Source organism: Apium graveolens, chromosome 6, assembly GCF_009905375.1.
Source record: "Apium graveolens cultivar Ventura chromosome 6, ASM990537v1, whole genome shotgun sequence".
NCBI classification, from domain to species: domain Eukaryota; kingdom Viridiplantae; phylum Streptophyta; class Magnoliopsida; order Apiales; family Apiaceae; genus Apium; species Apium graveolens.
The window spans coordinates 242,350,732-242,371,657 of NC_133652.1; the positions used below are offsets into that span (position 1 = coordinate 242,350,732).

The following is a 20,926-nucleotide window of genomic DNA, read 5'->3' on the forward strand; positions in this document are numbered from 1 at the left end:
CTTTGGCCAAAATCACAACTAAGCAGGTTGCACAATTCCTGTGGGAAAACATTATGTGCCGATATGGAATTCCCCGTATCCTCGTCACTGACAATGGAACGCAATTCAACAATGAGGAATTCAAGAAGTATTGTGAAGAAAATGAAATTGAGTTACGATTCACCTCTGTGGCTCACCCGCAAGCCAATGGGCAAGCGGAGGTAGCAAATCGGATAATCCTGGATGGATTAAAGAAGAGGATCGAGAAGTCAAGAAATAATTGGGTGGACGAGATACTTCCCATATTGTGGGCCTATAGGACTACCTGTAGAGTCACGACAAATGCAACTCCTTTCATGTTGGCATATGGGGCGGAAGCAGTAGTTCCCGTGGAGATATCACATTCTTCTCCAAGGATTCAGGCTTTTGATGAAAAAGAAAATGAGGAAGGGCAGAAGTTAGCCCTGGATTTAATCGATGAAGTGCGAGATAAAGCACACGCAAAGATAGTAGAATATCAGAAAAAGGCTTCATTCTACTACAACCTAAGGGTTAAAGAGAGGTTTTTCAAACAAGGTGACCTAGTCTTGAGAAAAATAGAGGCTTCTGGTGTCGGACAGAAAGGAAAGCTTGCCCCAAATTGGGAAGGGCCGTATAGAGTCAAGAGCGTTCAGGGTAGAGGAACCTACAAGCTGGAGACTATGGATGGTTTTGAAGTCCCGAGAACCTGGCACGCACAAAACCTGAAGGTTTACTACGTGTGAGATGGTCGAAGTACGATTCTCACTCGTCAGGATGGCGAGTAGGTTGAAAAGCACCTTGAAGCTTTGCTTGCTTAGGATTTATATGTTTTAGTTTTATTACGAAATTTATTAAGACTTGTGTAAGGGACGAATCCCAGACAATTTTATGAAATTCATAAGTTCTTCAAAGTATGTTTGTGGCCTAACAAATAAAAATCAAATGCATGGATGCAAGCATAAAAGGTGATAAATGAAATAGATCTGATAGATGTTACAAAAGTTTGATAAATAAAGTCTCGAAAATAAAAAAAACCACGCAGGGCTGAAAAAGCTCTAAGGAGCTGAAGTACCCTCGGCATCCATATCATCGTCCTCTCCACTCTCGCTGGATGTCTCTGTCGTCTCGGAGGAGGAGGAAGAGCTGTCGTCCTCAGCAGGTCTGGAAGAAGACTCGGGAGGAGGAAGGAGTGGATCCTGAGGAACATGGTCTGAGACAACTACTCGGGTACGAAACCTCTGTAGCAAAGCCTCGTCATCAGGACAGATATAGTCCGCCGGGTTAATATCAGGACAAGCCTCGTTCACGGTCCCAAGGGCCGTGTCCCAACCAGTCCTAAAAAACTCGGGAAAGACTGAATCATCCCTAATCCTCATAGATTGGGCAAACTCCTCCGAGTCCAGATAGTTGTCTATAGCCTTATCCTTATCCGCCCGAAGTACCACCAGCTCGGCGTTAGACTCTCCGAGTTCTTCCTCCTTGCGCTTGAGCTTCTTCTCCAGGGTAGCAAACTTCTTCTGCTGCCTCCTGAGGGCATTATCGGCCTTATCAGAAGCCCGCTTCCATGATTCGGCTTGCCTCACAGCGCCTTGAAAGTAGGCGTTAGACTGAAACAAAACAATTAACAAAGTATAAGGCAAGAAAGTGCTACAAGAATGAGAAATAAGTTTAAAAAAGAGAAGGCATACCGAAGCCAGAGATTGGGCTCCCATGAGCTTAATCCTCTCAAGGTCAGGGGTGGCCACCACATCAGTAAAGTCCTTTGGAGTCACGCTATGATAGGACCAATCCCAAGCATGCTTCGTGGAACCAACCACGGTATCCCCTCGGCGGAATCCCCAGAGAGGCTGAAAGGCGCCTGTAGCAGCAGCAGCAGGGGCAGCAGCAGTGATAGGAGCATTATGGCCCTCAGCTCCTTCAGTTGAAGCCTCCCCCATAGGCTCCTTGTGCTTTCTCAAGAAGATAGGCTCTGTCGCCTTTCCTCGGGTGTCTAGGCCTGCTAACCGAGCTTTCTTCATCCTAGCTGTTTCCTCGACCAAGGGGACATTGTCCTCGTTAATCTCCTTAGCAGCTGAAACAAAGCAAAAGACAAAATAAGTGATGTTAATAATGCGTGAAATAAAGAAAAATTGAGAAGGGAAGAGAAATACCCTGTTGAGAAACAGAGGATAGTCCCACATGAATCAGGGAAAACTCTTCTAAAAGAGTCCAGCTGGTGGTGGTGCCATCATCCTGAGTGAGCCCATTGTAAATGATAGTTTCTTCAGGAGTTAAGTGAATGGATTTGAGGCTACCATCACTGACCTTCCCGAAGGAAGATCGAAAGAGCGTGCCCCAGTCGCCATTCTCCCAACGTAACCCAACGAAACTATTCCTCCAATTTGGATTATTATCAGGAATAGAGGCGCTATTAAAGATATGTTTGCTTTTGGGCCTTTGTTTGACATAAACCCAGCCACAAATATTGGAAGAACTATTGTAACATTGAAAGACTTTCCTAAAAACGGCTACAGAAAGAGGAAAGCCCTCCCTAAGACAACAAACCATAAAACATAGAATATTCCTCCAGGCGTTTGGAGGAAGCTGACACGGGTTGATTTGTAAGTCAGCCAAAAGATGAGGGATAAAAGGATGGAAAGGGAACCTAAGCCCAGCATTAAGGGCGTCGGTGTAGATGAAGAGAGTATCGGGCCTCCAGTGGCAAGTACGGTCACCACCAGAGACTGGAACTAGTCTAAAGGGGGGAGGGACGTTATAACGAGCATTTAGTTTATTGAAATCTATGTTATGCCAAGTATTACAGTGATTAAAGGAGTCGAGATGTGCAGTGGAAGGATATTCACCCCCCCCTAGTATTAATCATATCAATTAAAGACATATATGAAGAGCGGATCTCGATATCCTTACCTCGTTTTGAAGCCGAGGCTATCTTGGCCGCCCTCTCGGAACTCTTGTCAGCCATCTAGTAAAGACTGGAAAAGACTTGGGAGGAAGAAGGAGTGGATTTGAGAGAGGAGAAGATTAGAAAGTTCGAGATGAAGAGAAATGAAATGAGAGGTGTGAAGAATCACACTCTCATCCCACCTATATATAGGAGAAATAAATGGATAATGGACCTTAAAAAGCCCATTTGGGCCCAAAAGTTGGAAGGTTCTGGAAGTTCCTGGAAAATTCAAGAGAATTCTAGTAAAAAATCAAAAGAAAAACTTTAGTTTTTTCAAGATTTTGGAAGAATCCAGAAAGATATTAGAAGAGTTTGGAATTTGGGCTTAGAAATGAGGCCCAATTCTAAAAAAAACCTTGAAAAAATAAAGCCCAGCTAAGGGCCCAAGTGTTTAAAAAGCCCAGAAAAGGGCCCAGATATTTAAGGTTAACAGCCCATAACCCAAAATCCAGTCATAATGGGCCAAAAGAATGAAGGCCCAGCTAAGTGAAGGTGGCCCAAAAATAAAGTCCAGGGAGAAATGGATAAAAAGATCAGGAATATGACCCAATTCGACCAGGAATCATGGGGAAATCCTGGTCGAAATACAGGAGGTCGAAATTGCTTCGATCAAGGCACGAAATGGTACTTAAATCGGTCAAAATATTAGTTCCTGACCGAAATGGTCAGAATTCTGATCGAGAATGAATAAAACAGAAGAACTTTCGACCAGAAAGCAAGGCAAGATCCTGGTCGAATGGATCCTGCCCGAAATTGCTTCGACCAAGGCATCAAATGATGGCTAATTCGGTCAAAAAGCAGGACTCCTGACCGAAAAGGACAAAAATCCTGGTCGAAAAATTTCTGGTCGAAAATTGTATAAAAAAAAAAAGGGGGGGGGGAAATCCTGGCCGAAATTCGACCAGGACCTCTGCTCGAATATTCCTGCTCGAAAATCCTTCGACCAGGGCTGAAAGAAGGTTAATTCGACCAGGATCCTGGTCGAATGGATTCCTGGTCGAAAAATTGCATAAAAAAAAAAGGAAGAAAAAGGGAAGAAAAAGCCTGGAAAATTACAAAAAATAATAATAAGGAAATTCCTTAAATAATTTCTGAAAAATGTTAATATTTTCAGAAATAAGGAATAAATCTAGAAAATTAAGGATAAATCCCAGAAATTAGGGAAAAAATCCAGAAAAATAAGGAAATTCCTTAAATTCCTTAAATAATTTCTGAAAAATGTTAATATTTTCAGAAAATTAAGGAAAAATCCAGAAAATTAGGATAAATCCCAGAAATTAAGGGAAAAATCCAGAAATTAAGGATAAATCCAGAAAATTAGGGAAAAAATCCAGAAATTAAGGATAAATCCCAGAAAATTGAGGGAAAAATCCAGAAATTAAGGATAAATCCCAGAAAATTAAGGGAAAAATCCAGAAATTAAGGGAAAAATCCAGAAATTAAGGATAAATCCCAGAAAAATAAGGAAAAATTAGGGAAAATCCCAGAAAAATTAGGGAAAATTCCAGAAATTAGGGAAAAATCCCGGAAATAAGGGAAAAATTCCTGGAAATTAAGATAATTCCTGAATAAAAGGAAAAATTCATTGTAAATGTGTAGGTCGCTCCACACTTTAAGGAAAAACGAAACCCTGTAAGGGAACAAATAGACTTAACTTCTGCGAAACATAATCAATGTTTCCCAAAAGTTGGGGGGCAAATGATAGGGATAAATAAATTATGATTGTATAATTAAATACTGCATTAATTGTACAAGCTGTGGGCTGCTAGGCCCAATAAAAAGATATATGAAACTCAGACCAGAAAGGTTAAGCCTGATGGACCAGATCAGGCCTGATGGAATAAAAAAGGCCCAAAAGCCCTAATTATTAATTAATTTCGTAATTAATTAATAAGGGAAAAATCAGCTATTGAGAAGAGTCCCGATAAGGATATAAATCCTTATAGATTAGCCTCAAGGGGACCTAAAAGGATAAGGAATCAGCTTCCTACTTCCTAGGACTCCTAAGTCTATCCTAATTCAGAGGCTTGTCCACCAAGTCTCCTATACCAAGTCCAATTCAAGGACTCCCACATCTATATAAGGGGCCTCACCCCACAAATCAGAACTACGTTTTTTGACTTGATCCTTGGCAATCAGCAAGGTACGTAGGCATCTTGTTAAGGCAGATTGAGTCACGAAACACAAGAGCAGTCAAATCGAGCCTTGGAGCTCACGTTCCTTAGTATTAAATACAGCAATCATATATAGTAGTTTTAATCCATAACAACTGTTAAAATCAATTAAAATAAAATGCAGGTAAAAATTCGGTTGGGATATTCATAGTGATTAAATCGTGTTATCATCTGAATCAAACTTTATTCGTGATTTATTGTCCGTCTTGTTTCTATTGGTTATTTCTATTGCTTCAGAATAACCACATATTTCTTTTGAACTCAATCATTCTCATTGTTCGAGTTGATTAAATTTAATTAGAAAATAGGGTGGTGCATTGTTCGTGCTATTCAACAGTTAATTTTTTATGACTTCTAATTAGTTCACTGTTCGAGCTAATATGGTTTATTTGAAGAGTGTTGACAGTGTGTCAAGCTTGACGAGTAAACTTTTAGATGCACACATTTTAGTTTTACTTTCGGAAAGAATTACTCTGGGACTCTTACTCTAAATTGGTCTACATAGCCTGGGAATGTTGACCATAGTTAACATGGTCCAGAAACATTAACCATAGTTAGCATGGCCCGAGAACGATAACTATGACAATATGATTGAAAATCCGAATCGTCTGATATTAGGATTTATGGCTCTTGGAGTCATGGTTGGACATGAAACCATTTATTTATGCTAGCAAGAAATAAAATATTTAGCGGTATTTTCTTAAGGGCACCGATCACGTCCGGGAAAATACTGCAGGAGGACGATACTTATGGCATGGTAGTTGATCACGCTATGGGATATTAGGTTGGATGACCAGTACTCTTAAACTCTTTTCGTGTTTGTCTCATAAGTGATGATCATTGAGATAGAGTTGAAATTGTTATCAAGTCGGATATTTTACTTGTGAATTGTGATATTTGGATCATGGTATTATCTTGCTTTATCATTCATTAAATTTTCTTTTGATATATGATCCATTGGTTAAGTAGATAACTTGCTGGGTATTTGAGTGCTCACTCTTGCTATTATTATACTTTTTAGCAGTTAAGACTGAAAGTGATGAACTCGTCAAGCGACAACAGAAGGGGAAGGGGAAACTCCAAACCATGTGTGATGATAGTAAGATTTTCCTTGTCGGACGTTCTCCTCAAAGCTACCTTACTATCTTTTGTTTAATAACTATGTCTATGTATAATAAAAGTGAAGTTGTGTACTATGGTTCGCAGAGTTGTAAAGTGATGTTGTAACTATGTCTGCATCAATAGATTGTTATGTGTTTCTGTATTTTATCCAAGTTGTAATAATAAAACATGTATGTACTACACTGAATGACGTGACGACCTAAACCCGCGGAAGGACAGGTTTAGGGGCATTACAATTTTTTTTTAAAAATCGAGTACAATTGGTCAATAATATCATACAGTGCGTTTCTGGTGGACTTTTTTCCGACTACTTATAACTGACAAGTGATCAATAAATACAGTTAGAGATTTCTGGGTGAGTTTTTGCCCATGAACTAGTCAGTTGTAGCATTTATGTGGTCAGTGTTTTCTGGGTTTGTCGGCTATGCGTTGGTCGGAATTGATAGTGACGTGAAAACTGACCCTAATTGCCTCGTAACCGACCATTGTTGGTTGGTTATAATATTATTTATGACTACTTTCGATGGTCGGTTATTTGGGTCGGTTATAATCTATTTTTCTGACCATTCTTTGTTGATCAGAAATAAGTTGTTCATAAAAGTCGCATAAATCCCAAATTCTTTATATAAATAAATTCTAGAATCTCTAGCATCTCCGACGCTATTATGCTTTATTTAATTCATAAGTAGTTACAATTTATTAAAGGGGCTGTTGCGTGATCCCGTAGAATTTACCCAGTACGCACTCGAAAGATAGTGGATGCGGGTTATCTACGATAAGAAAAAAAACTGAGATTCTAAGATATTTGGTGACATGTTAGTGAGTTTTTATTGAATATTTTTTTGTGGTGTTTGGTGACATGTTACTGAGTTTTTAATGAAATTTTTTTGTGATACTTTTATGAATCAATTTTTAATGTGAATATCCCAAATATTTGACACACCACTGACAAAATCCTGTATCCCCATTGGGCCTATCATGCGTCCTATGCTTATCTGTATTTACTCTCAAATTTACTAATAATAATGTTTCTTTAGATTATATTTATTTTGGCATAATACAAAAACAATCAGCCTCGAATTGGTAGGGGTACGCATAAATGAATCAACATGCGGTAAGGATCAAGTTGTATTGATAAATTCTTATAATAGTTGTCATCTGGCTGGTAAATACTATTTTGCGAAATTTTACTTGAAGAAAATCTTGTTTAGGACAAATTCAACTATCTTCAAGATGCGCCTGAGACGGCCATGCCGGACGTATGGTCGGGTCTAAAAAGTTTAAGGGTTTTCTTTTGTTTGTTTTCAATCTATCACTGTAAAATACAAATTATGCATATTTTTATTAAAAAGAATCCAGTAATTAATATATATTAATTCTAGTGAAATAAATTTTAGATGTATATGAAATTTTGCTTTTAAATCAACTCTCAAATCATTATCGTTATTGGAATTCATTTTTAAAGAGAGGACCAAAAGGATATAAAATTTGAAATATTATATATTAAGATACTAGGTTATTATATCCGTTACAATTACTTTTAATTTGTGTGTTAAAATAAGTATAAGTGGAGATGTGTATTTCTCTCAGATGAAATTGTTCATGTCAAAATTAAAATTCAACTTTAATCATGATTATAATATAATATGGCTGACCCATTGTGGACCTGTGTCATTAAAAATTTAAACACCTGCAAAAAATTATCACTACTTGTGTACTGTATATATATCCCAGCCGGCTCGCATCTCTTCCCGACTGCCTATAAATACAGTTTGACATCGGCTTAAATAGGATCACACTCAAAAATAGAAAGAAAAAGCAAGCGCTTGCTAAATATATATATCATACAAATAACTTGTAACACAAATGGCAAAACTAACCATAACTGTAATGATCATTTTCATGGCAGCTATGGCAGTAACACCAGCATTTTCTGCTAGTGTGGAAGGGCCTCTAGAAGTGGCAAAATGGTTCAAACAAATGGAAACAAAAGAAGAGAAGATGACAAAACTTCACTACTATTTTCATGATATAACTGGAGTTACCTCTGAAGTGGTGGCCAATGCAAATATAACTGCTACTTCACCAACCTTGTTTGGGCTGGTTAAAGTATGTGATAATCCTGTCACAGTTGGTCCTGAATTTTCTTCAGCCCCAGTGGGTAAGCTCCAAGGCATATACAGTTATGCTTCTATTCAAGATGTCAATTTTATTTGTGATTTTACATTGACTTTTACCAACAAAAAGTACAATGGTAGCACACTAATCATTTCTGGCAGTAATCCGCCAAGTCTGCAGCACCGCGAGATGGCCGTGGTGGGTGGAACTGGTGTTTTCCGTATGGCGCGAGGCCTTGCAGTATTGTCGTTCAATTCTTTTGATGTTGCCAAGGGCAATGCGACCGTTGAACTAGATTTTCTAGTTCAACACTATTAACATTAGCATAATGATCTGGAGTATCATTAATTTTATAATTTAAACTGTCAATTTCTACTTTGAGATACGATTTGATTTAGTTATAAGCGTTTGTTGGTGATACAAGTATCTTGTATTAGTGTTTGTCAAGTTTGTATCGTTTCGTTAAAATGCTGTTGTATTTAAGGCCCATAGATTGAGTCCTTGAATTACAAATCATAGTCATGTTAGTCAAACGGTCGAGATTATGAGCAGTTTACTCAATGTTGATGATCATTTGCAGTTGTGGTAAGTTGATATAGTTTTCTTGGTAATTAGTTTTCTTTTCGTTTTTATTTAATAACCGGGACTAAAACAACAAAGTGATATCACGATGTTTCATATTGTTGAAGAATATTAATATTAATTAATAACCTGGAGCAAACTGTTGTATACCCCATAAGATAGCCTCTACCTCCTCCATGTCATTCAGCGGCCCCATCCAAGCACCCAGATTATCTCCATTAGAATACCGAATGATAACTCCAACCCCATTAGTATTAGCATTAGGGAGAGGGAGTTGTGACATTACCCATCCTATACCCAGGTCAGATAAAAGATCACTTATGATAAAAAATAAGGAGAGAGAATTGAAAGAATGAGAGCTTCTCCAAACCACTACAGCCCAGTTTCTTGAATTCGTTCTTGATGGATGTCAGCTTAGAACTATTCAGCCCAACATGCAGTAGACCAATTCCTTCTAGCCTTCCTCATTTAATTCCTTAGGTACCAGTCCAAATGATAATGAGATACGAGAAAAAAAATCTTCCATTTCCTTTCTAAATTTAACCGTCTCTGAAATATTAAGAACAGGGTAATAAGTCCACCATTTATTAGATCAAAAATTATCTACTGCTTCCACCGAATCTAAACAAATAATTACTCTTGAGCTGCTAGCACTTAACTTACACGAAGCACCCATAACATGTAAAATAACTACAACTTGAGCCTCTAGACTTGAATTAGCATCGCATAGGCCTGAGAATAAATAAATGGGTGCATCACCTTTATTCATTATCTTACTCCCAATACTTCCCAGAAGATTACCGAATGAGTTAGAACCCCATGCCCCATCCACAGAACAAACTAAGTCCCAATGTCTTCTTTTGAATTTCCAAAATTCCGAGGATACTTTGTAATTATGAACGAGTACTACACCCTGTGGATTTATATTCCAGAGATGGTCAGGAAGTGGATGCAATGAGGTTCACAGCTTTACACCAATGAGCAGACCGGAACATAACGAGATTAAATATAACCATATTGGATGTCTTCTTTGAATTAAACACTAACTCATTACCGGAAACCCATAGTGTCCAGCATACAGCAGCAACAATTAATCCCCAAACCTGACTCAGCCTTTTGTCCTTGATGATATTTGAAATGGTATAGAGCGAGAAACTTCGAATATGTGATAAGTGTCTTGAACAATTCCACCATAGACCAACATAGTTCCACACCTCCTTTGATGTAGTACACTCCCAAATTATGTGAGGAGTCGTTTCCTCAAGAATGAGACAACTCTCACAAGTGCTTTCTAAATTACAACCTCTGCTATCGATAAAAGCTTTTTATGGGAGGACATTCCACTGCACATTCCATAAGAACGTTGAAATTTTTAGGGGAATTTTCAACTTCCAAATGACAATCCACATACTATTAACCGCACCCCTGTCCAAATCGTATATAAAGTTGTTTATTGAAGGCTCTATGTGATAACGTTCCTTTATTGGGGATCCACATTAATTCATCTTTACCACTTGTCAAAGAAATCGAGTTCAAAATCCCATCCAAGATGTCTAAATTATCTTTATCTCTAGGAAGAAGGGAACCAGACAAAATGCTGGATGTACCATAACCACATTCCATCCAACAGGAGAGAAACTTACTCACCGAGCAAAGTTTTAGATTTGAAATACGGAACAGAGTAGGGATACTCAATTTAAGAGGCTCATTACCTCACCACCAATCCTCCCAGAACAACACATTCTCCCCATTTTTAACACACCAAAAGAAGTTAGAGTTTAGGAGCAGAGATGAAGTCAGATCATTATGTCTAAGCTTTAGGAAGCTCCTGACCATAGGGGAGGCACCACTTACCAACGTAATGGAATGCAAGTAATATTGAACAGCAGACCCATGCCTGTCCCTTAACATGATATTCCAAAGCTTATCTCTTTCCACATAACATCTCCACCACCACTTTGAGAGCAAAGATAGATTTTTAAATATTAGTGATGATATTCCAAGACCTATAGCTTCCTTCCTTACACACACTTTATCCCAACCAACCAGGTGATGTTTTCTAATACTGCGATCATGGCCCCATAAGATGCCTTTACGTGTACGTTCAAACTCATTGATTACAGTTATAGGGATACAGAAAAGGCTAAACCAATATGTTGGTAAGCTATCCAATGTTGTCTTAATACGGATGACACGAGAATCAAAATCCCACGAGTGCCACTTTTTTTTTTTAATTTAGACACTAGGGGTTCCCAATATTGATTAGAATTAGGAGATAGGCTTATTTTGGAACCTGGATACCTTATATGCCCCTCTCCAACGTTGCACTTAAGAATTGAAGCCCAATCCATAAGGTTTTGTGTATGTTAATAAAGCCAAAGATACTACTCTTATTGTAGTTAACTTTTAGACCAGAAAAAAGTTGAAAATAGTATAGCAACGTTCTAACATCCTTCACTGAATTGGTTGTATTATGAATAAACAAAATGACATCATCTGCGTACTGTGAGTGGGTGATCCTTCCAAGATTAGAAGACCAAAAAACCCCTTGAAAAATAACCTTTGAATTTGCAGTCTCCAGAAGATTGGATAACACTTCACCAACTAAATATTAAAGAGAAGGGGGGATATGGAATCCCCTTGCCGAAGACCTTTCCGAGGGCTAAATTCTTCAGTTGGACTACCATTCACTAGAATCGAAATAGATGCAGTTGTAAAGATGAATTTGATCTAATTCACCCATGTTGAATTAAAATTCATTGCTTCTAAAGTGCAAAACAAGAAGTCCCAGTTTATCCTATCAAACTCCTTTTCAAAATCAATCTTAAAGACCAAGCCTTTACAGTACTATCTGACAAGTATAGGAGATATATGGGAGAAGTATATACATTTGTATTAGCTTTACATATATTTATACACAGCACATTATACCGATAGAATTACAAAGTTTATAACTTAGGAACTGATATTTACGAAACTCTATAACAGACTAACCAATATAGCTATCACATAAGAGATAACTACTGCACTCATATATCTTTATCATGCCCCCGCAAGTTGGACGGTCGGAGGGACAGACCAATCTTAGACATGAGCATCTGCAATCGAGGTCGAGACAAGGGCTTGGTTAATGCATCTGCAAGCTGGTCATCATTTGCTACTGGTACAACACGTAAAGTACCAGCTTGAACACGTTCACGAATAAAATGATAATCAACACCAAGATGCTTCATTCGGGATTGAAATACTAGATTTGCACTAAGTTTGGTAGCACCGATATTGTCACAATAGATGACTGGTTGATTTGGACATGACACACCAAGTTCACACAGTAAATGAGTAACCCAAGCAAGCTCAGCTGCGGTTTGTGCAACAGAACGATACTCTGCTTCGGTGGAAGAACGAGCAACATATTTTTGTTTCTTAGAGCTCCAAGAAATAGCATTTTTGCCCATAAATACAATGTATGCACCAGTGGATTTATAGTCATCAATATCACCTGCCCAATCTGCGTCAGAGAATGCATGAAGAGAAAGTGAAGACCCTGTGTATAGAGTTAAACCCAGTTCAACAGTGCCTTTAAGATAGCGAAGTAAACGTTTTAGAGCCTGCCAATGCAAAGTAGTAGGACGATGCATAAATTGGGATAATTTATTCACAGCAAAAGCAATGTCTAACCGAGTTAGTAAGAGATATTGCAATCCCCCAACCAAAGCACGATATTCAGTAGGATTGTGCAGGATAGTTCCAGCTTCTAAAGTGAGTTTAACATTTAGATCCAAGAGAGAACTGACGGGTTTGGCTTCCGACATAGATGCACGTCGAAGCAAGTCAATGATATATTGCCGTTGGCTTAGAAATAAGCCACGAAAACAAGGTTGCACCTCCACCCCCAAGAAGTAGTTTAACTCACCAAGGTCCTTCAGAGAAAATCGCAGAGCAAGCTGATTAATAAACTTTGATACAGTACTGGAGCATGGGCCTGTGATTATGATGTCGTCTACATATACAAGGACATATATGGGTGTCTGCGTATCTTTTTTAAAAAATAACGAAGTATCCATGACTGAGTTTGTGAAGCCACTATTAAGAAGAAAATTTTGAAGTTCATTATACCAAGCTCGAGGTGCTTGTTTCAAACCGTAGATTGTTTTACGTAAATGACATACATAATGAGGTTTCTCTTGGTCAACAAACCCTGCAGGTTGAGCCATGTAGACATCTTCAGTTAAGGTTCCTTGTAAAAAGGCATCGTTGATGTCAAGTTGCCTTAAGTTCCATCCATTTGAGACAGCAAGAGTGAGTAGTATACGTACAGTTGATGGTTTAATGACAGGACTAAATGTTTCTGTATAGTCCAGGCCAGGGCGTTGATGAAACCCTTTAGCCACCAAGCGAGCCTTCAGCCGGTCAATCTGTCCATCTTTTGTGTATTTAGTCCGAAAAACCCACTTACAGCCAACTAAATTCTGAGATGGAGAAGGAGGGACAAGCTCCCATGTATCATTGTCAACAAGAGCTTTATATTGTAATTCCATTGCATTCTTCCATCCTGGGTCAACAAGGGCTTGCTTAACAGTTGAAGGCTCAACTGATGTACGTTGGGCAGAGAGATTTAATTTATTAATGGGTTTAAAGATATTATTTTTGCTCGTGTTGTGAAGGAGTGAGTTGGAGCAAGAGGAGGAGGTGGTGTAGGTTGGTCCATTTGATTGCTGGACAGAATATTTTGTTGAGTAGATTGATTAACAATGTGACTAGGTGATGATGGAGAATCTTCAAAATTAGTGGAAGATTGTACATTGGATGGGGATACAGGAATGGCAAGGTTAAAGTTACACCATTCGTCTAATATAGCACGTGGCGGAGGTGCGGAATTATTAGTAGCGAATGGGTAAACATCCTCGATAAACCGAACATGGCGAGATGAGTATACGCGAAAAGTAATAGGATCGAGGCAGAGATAGGCATGTTGGGCAGGGAGGTATCCAATAAAAACACAAGCAATAGACTTGGGTGCCAATTTGTGAGGAGTGTATGGCCGAAACCACGGATAACAGAGACATCCAAAATTATGAAGATTATCATATTTGGGTTTGATGCCAAATAGAGTATGATAGGGAGATTGATTTTGAAGAGTGGGAGTTGGCATTCTATTAATTAAGTACACGGCTGTTTGGATAGCAACAGACCAAAATTTGAGAGGCATAGATGCATGAGTAAATAGATGCATGAGTAAGGAGTGCAAGACTAGTCTCTACTATATGTAGGTGTCTACGTTCGGCATATCCGTTGTGTTGAGGAGTATGAGGAGGACTTGTGAGGTGAGAAATACCATGATGAGAAAGAAAGGGAGTTAATTTCTGAAATTCGCCACCATTGTCAGAATATAAAGTTTTAATTGACTTACTGAATTGTTTTTCCACAAGGGCTTTGAAGTTTGGAAATATAGTTGCAGTGTCTGATTTATTTTTCATAGGATAGATCCATATATATTTGGTATAATGATCCACAAACACTACATAATATTTAAAATTATCAAAAGAATATATTGGAGATGACCAAACATCACTAAAGATAACTTCAAGAGGAGATGATGTAGTAAGTGTAGATATGCCAAAAGGAAGTTTATGACTTTTATTGATCAAACATGAATTACAATGAGAATCACGACTATGAGAAATTTCTAAACTAGAGAGCAATTGCTTAAATGTTGAAATTGATGGATGTCTTAGACGATGATGCCAGTCAACTTGTTTGGTGGCGTGGAAGACTCGAGATGGTTGAGTAAGAGATTTTGGCCACTCATAAACTCCGTCCTTAGATGGCCCTTTAAAAATTATTTCCCCCATACTACGCTCCTTGATGCAAAAGAGAGATGATGAGAACTCAATAGTCACATTATTATCAAGGCAAAATTGATAGATAGAAATTATATTTTTGTGCATAGAGGGAACACATAGAACATTATTTAAAGAAAATGACTTTAGAGGAAGAAGGGAGAAGAGTAGAACCAATGTGAGAGATGGGAAGACCAGAGCCGTCGCCAATAACAATTTCATCTGTACCATCATAAGGAGAGTGAAGAGATAAGTTTGCCAAGTCTGTTGTGACATGGTGGCTTGCGCCGCTATCTAGTAACCAACCCGGAGTTCGTTGTGAAGATGATACATCTTGGACACCAGTAGAGATATTTGCCGTGACAACATTAGCATGTGGAGTGTTAGTGCAGAAGCTGCGGGGAGGCAAGGTAATAGATGGATGCACTTCTCTGAAACTTGGGCAATAGGCAAGAACATGGCCCTTTACATTGCACCACTGACATTTACCAGCAAAAGGCTTGAAGTGCTTAGGCGGTTGAGGACTGTTCGAGATGGCAAGAGGAGGCGATGAACGTTGCGCCAAACAATTCTGGCCATAGTTGGGATTCCAGCGAGTGTTAGTAGGATGTGCAGTAGCCGGAAAAATAGGAGAGTTTTCACATGCAATAGCCGCATTAATGAGAAGTTCCTTGTTGATGAGCTTCTCGTGTAGCTCTTCAAAGGAAATTGGGGTATCACGCGCATGGACAACATCGATAACAGATTGGAAGCTGGGATCAAGACCATCAAGAACTCGATCAAGAACATCCTCGTGAGGAATTATAGTACCTAAAAGAGTAAGTTCATCCACAATACGCTTTAGCTGTTGCATAAAATCAGAAATAGAAAGAGTACCCTTGGAAATTTGTCGTAGTTGCGCCTTGAGTTGTTTGACATGACCACGAGATGGATTAGCATAAGTGTTTGCAAGTATGTCCCAAGCAGCTTTTGTAGTAGATGCACGGGTAATGAGCGGGCTGATGTTGGTGGAGAGAGTTCCAGCAAGAGCGCCGAACAATAGTTTGTCTTGACGTACCCAAGTATTGTATGCTGGGTTAATCTCAGACGCGTCACCCTTGGTTATGGTTTTGGGAGGAGAAGTATGAGTACCATCAATAAAATGATACAAATCATACCCAATAAGGAGAGCTTCAACTTGTGACTTCCATGTAAGATATGTGGATGGTGTTAGTTTTTGCACAGAATGAACATTCACAACCACCAGGGGTTTGGAGGGTTCGCTGGAACTTGGGATGGTGCTACTGCTATTAGTAGTATTCATGGTGAGGAATACAGAAAAAAAAATTGAGGAGAGGAGGATCAAGAGGCTCCTGATACCATGACAAGTATAGGAGATATATGGGAGAAGTATATACATTTGTATTAGCTTTACATATATTTATACACAGCACATTATACCGATAGAATTACAAAGCCTATAACTTAGGAACTGATATTTACGAAACTCTATAACAGACTAACCAATATAGCTATCACATAAGAGATAACTACTGCACTCATATATCTTTATCACTCTCTCGACCCGAAGGCAGAAATAACTTCATTTTCCATCAGAATGCTGTCTGAGATCTGACGACCTTGAATGAAAGCTGATTGTTTATTTGAAACCAAATAATCCATCTGAGGTTTAAGTCTCTGGTCTAAGACTTTAGTTAGCAACTTCATGGATGCGTTCATTGGACTTATTGGTCTTATATCCGAAGGCTTTGACATATTAGAAACTTTGGAATGAGGGTGATCTAAGATGCATCCATACCCTTAGGAATTGTACCATTGGAGCAGAACTCTGCAAAGAAGGACATAACATCACCTTTAATAGTGTTCCACAATTTTTTAAGTACACCTACGTTCATTCCATCGAGACCAGGGGCTTTAGTAGACTCTGCAGACCACAACGTCTTTTCCACCTCCTTAATGTTAAAATTACTTGCCATCTCAAGACTATCCTGATAAGACTAGTGCTAAGGAACATGGTAAAAACTGAGCACCAGCACACAGAGGATTAATTCTCACAGTTAGTTATAAAAATAACTACCTGGATCTCCAGCTCACGTGACAGACAGGTTATCAAGATAGTCAATCAAATATAAATATAGAATAGAGAAAACAAGCTGAAGTTAGTTAGTCAAGATGTCTCTCTCAATCTCTCAGAAACTCTCGATCTCTCTCTGCTTTCTCTCTCATATATAGTAGTCATCTCTTTCACGAGATCTAATGTTCTAAGATCTTGTAATTAGTAAGTAGTAAACAGTGATGTTTAAGTGTTTGTTTTCAGTATGTAAACGATTGAATCAGATGTTGAAATACGAAGTACGTACTCTGGTGTTTATTCAAGTCAATTGAGTAATCAGAAAGCTTTGTTGATGAATTCTAAGTTGGTATCAGAACGCCGAGTTACGATTCTGTAATGAGTAAGTGTTTTTGTTTGTGATTCCGTTGCGATTATGCTCATTTCTTGAAGTATTGATTACAGATTGTTATCTGCACATTTTTCGTTGATTTTGATTACGGAGTGCTATATCTGTATATTAGTTGTTTGTTATCGATAATTTCTTGTTGATGATATTTGAGATTGTTGATAATCTGATTGGACAGTAGTTGGTCAATCTTTCTAAATTCTTGTTAATCTCAACAATTGTTCTTGATTGAGATTCTGATCGTTATAACGATAAAGCCGTGCTTGTCAAAAAAAAATTGAAGATCATTCTGGTTGTTTTTTATTAAAATTACTAGTTAGAAATGGCAGATGCACAAAATACTGAATTTGAGTTAGATCCTTCTCAAAATTCTAGTTCTCCTTTTTATCTTCATCCTTCGGATAAAGCTGGTATGAAGCTTGTTTCCATGAAGTTTGATGGAAATGGATTTGCTGATTGGAAACAATCAATGTTGATTAGTTTATCTGCTAAGAATAAAACAGGTTTTGTTGATGGTTCTATAACAAAACCTGTTACAACTGGTTCCACTTTGAGAGCCTGGGAAATGTGCAATTCTATGATGATATCTTGGATGTTGGGAGTCTTAGATCAGAACATTGCTAGGAGTGTACTGTATTTCAAGACAGTAAGATAAATATGGTTGAATTTAGAAGAGAGATATGGGCAAGTTTCAGGAACAATGTTGTTCTCTTTGCAACAATCTTTGTTTGAAATTAGGCAAGGCTCTGAGAACATATCAGGATACTATACTAAAATGAAGATGCTCTGGGATCAGTTGGACTCTCTGGATCCTCTACCAATCTGTGGATGTACAAATTGTACATGTGAAATCAACAAGAAGTTGGTGAAATCTCAAGAGGACAGGAGATTAGTGGAATTTCTGATGAAACTGAATGAAGGGTTTGAAATGATAAGATGAAACATTTTAGTTATGAGTCCATTACCTTCAATTTCTCAAGCTTACAGGTTACTCTTACAGGAAGAAAGTCACAAGAGACTGTATCAGAATGCTAATAGTTCTCAAGCTAATTCTGAGGATACAATGGCTTTTGGTGCTAGAAGAAACTTTCAAGATAGGTTTAAGTCACAGAATATTCAGAATAGTAACTTTGGAGACACAAGAAGAACAAATTCTTTTTTCTGTGATCATTGTAAAATGACAGGTCATACCATGCAGATGTGTTACAAGCTACATGGATATCCACCTAATGGAAGAAATGATAAGAGACAGGCAGCTGCTGTTCAACTTTCTGATGAAGAACCACATAAAGACTCACCTGATAATGTTTCATTCGCAGCTGCACAATATTAGCAAATTCTTAAATTGATTGGAAAAGAAAAATTTATGGATGATGACTCAGATGGAAGAAAATCAGCTAATATGGCAGGTAAATTTTGCTTTGTCTCATCTTCTGGAACTAATTGGATAGTAGACAGTGGAGCTACAGATCACATGTGTTGTGATCTCTCTCTTTTTAAATCTCATGAGAAAATACATGGAGCAGATAGTTTTATTACCATTGCAAATGGTAAACAAGTCAGAATTGATAAAAGTGGAGTTGTGGAATTGAATCATGATATAGTTTTAAAGGATGTACTCTATGTTCCAGAAATCAAATTTAATTTGGTTTCTATACCAAAAAATTGCAGAGATATGAGTTGCACTGTTACATTCACTAATAGTGATTGTGTCTTACAGGGCCCTTCAATGAGGCCACAACTTCTTGGTAGTTTCAAGAATGGACTTTATTATCTAGAAGATGACAAATGTCATGGCTCCAGCACTTCTGCAGTTCTCCCTTCAATCTCAGCTCCAATTTCAGTCTGCAAAGCTTCTTTTTCTTCTCATGACAACATTGTTAATAAAACAAAACTATAGCACCTCAGACTTGGGCACATGCCAATATCCTTGCTTCATCATGTTGGAAATATATTTTCTCAAGAATCATGTGGTCTGGATGGTATCTGTCAAATTTGTCCATTGTCTAGACAAACTAGAAATTCCTTTCCTACTAGTGTTAGTAAAAGTACTATTGCTTTTCAGCTGATTCATGTAAACACATGGGGTCCTAATAGATTTAGTGATCATAATGGATGTAAATACTTTATGACAGTTGTGGATGATTTTACAAGGATGACATGGGTATTCTTAATGAAGTTCAAATCTGAGATTATGATTTTACTACAGAATTTCATTGCTTATATCAAGAAGCAGTTTAAGCAAGATGTTCAAATTATCAGAACTGATAATGCTATGGAACTATGTGAAGGGGAATTAAAATCCTTTTATCATAAACAGGGTATTGTACATCAGAGAACTTGTGTTTACACTCCACAACAGAATGGTGTTGTGGAGAGGAAACACAGACATTTATTAGAAACATCAAGAGCTTTATTTTTTCAATCAAAGCTACCACAACAGTTCTAGGGAGAGTGTGTACTTTGTGCAGCTCACCTGATCAATAGAATGCCACTAAAAGCACTTAACTTTGTAAGTCCTTATGAGAGATTGTTTAATGAACCACCAAATCTTGATTACTTGAGGGTTTTTGGATGTTTGTGCTTTGTTTGTACACCAAAAGCTAGTAGGTCCAAATTTGATGCAAGGGCTCAGCCTCATGCTTTTATTGGCTATCCACCTAATCAGAAAGGCTACAAGGTACTTAACTTGGACACTCTAGTTATATCCGTATCTAGAGATGTTATTTTTCATGAGCAGCACATTCCTTTTCATTTAAAATCTACTGCACCACCACCTGTAATTTTCTTGCCTGTGCAAACAAATTATTTTCCTTTTATTCATGATGAACTCCCATCTATTTTCATCCACACAAATTATTTTCATGATTCTTCTTCTCCATCTGATAACATTCCATCTTATTCCCCTAATCCATCTTGTTAGTCCCTTAACAATATAGCAAGAATTACAGAAGGGGGGTTGAATGGAATTCTTTAACCTTTTTCTCGAAATAAAAATGTTCAACTCGAATATAGATATAAGTGTTTTGATTAGCACAATGCGGAATAGAAACTTAATTGAATCAAAACATAAGTAATTAAAAATAAGAGTCTTTAAAAACTTTCTGGTGGATTTAAACAATTCCACCAGAGATATATATTATATATCGAGAGGATTCTGTGTGCAAGAATGCTCACAACTGTTTACAAATCGAACTACTGAGAATACATGGAAATGCTAATGATTCTGCTTACAAAGATTTCTCTATTTTTGTATCTCAACACACTTATTTTTCTATTTGTACATTCTTGGTTTATATATTACCAAGATTACAAAGTCAAAAAGACTGAATAAATATAAAAACTATCAGTCTTAAGCTTTGCTGCTTTTCGTCCTCTATTACCCAGTTAATAAGCTTCCATAGTAGATTTGTATACATCTCGACGGCTGTGCTCAGCTTTCACTGTTCGACTGCTGTTTGAATTCTTTATATGATCATCCGTTGGATTCTATGAACATCCGTTGGATATATGATCATCCTTCGACTTTCTGAACATCCGTTGATGGCTTCATTGATCATCCGTCGACTGCTGTATTAAACATCCGTTGATAGTCATTTGATCATCCGTCGATGGCTTTGTTAATCATCCGTTGGTAGCTATTTTGGCACTTGACTTCATTTCACTTATGCAGAATTACAAGACATC

General features: G+C 37.9%; 2 protein-coding genes across 2 annotated transcripts; both read left to right on the forward strand.

Moving 5' to 3' along the window:
- Nucleotides 1-8,106: 8,106 nt before the first annotated feature.
- LOC141665825 (dirigent protein 22-like) lies at nt 8,107-8,676 on the forward strand. The gene has a single exon (XM_074471809.1). It carries the CDS (start codon nt 8,107-8,109, stop codon nt 8,674-8,676), a length of 570 nt encoding a protein of 189 aa, XP_074327910.1.
- An 8,885-nt stretch (nt 8,677-17,561) lies between these two features.
- LOC141665826 (uncharacterized) lies at nt 17,562-18,572 on the forward strand. The gene is made up of 3 exons (XM_074471810.1): nt 17,562-17,872; nt 17,978-18,160; nt 18,227-18,572. The coding sequence occupies exons 1-3, from the start codon at nt 17,562-17,564 to the stop codon at nt 18,570-18,572; spliced, it is 840 nt and encodes a 279-aa protein (XP_074327911.1).
- The last annotated feature ends 2,354 nt before the right edge of the window (nt 18,573-20,926 follow it).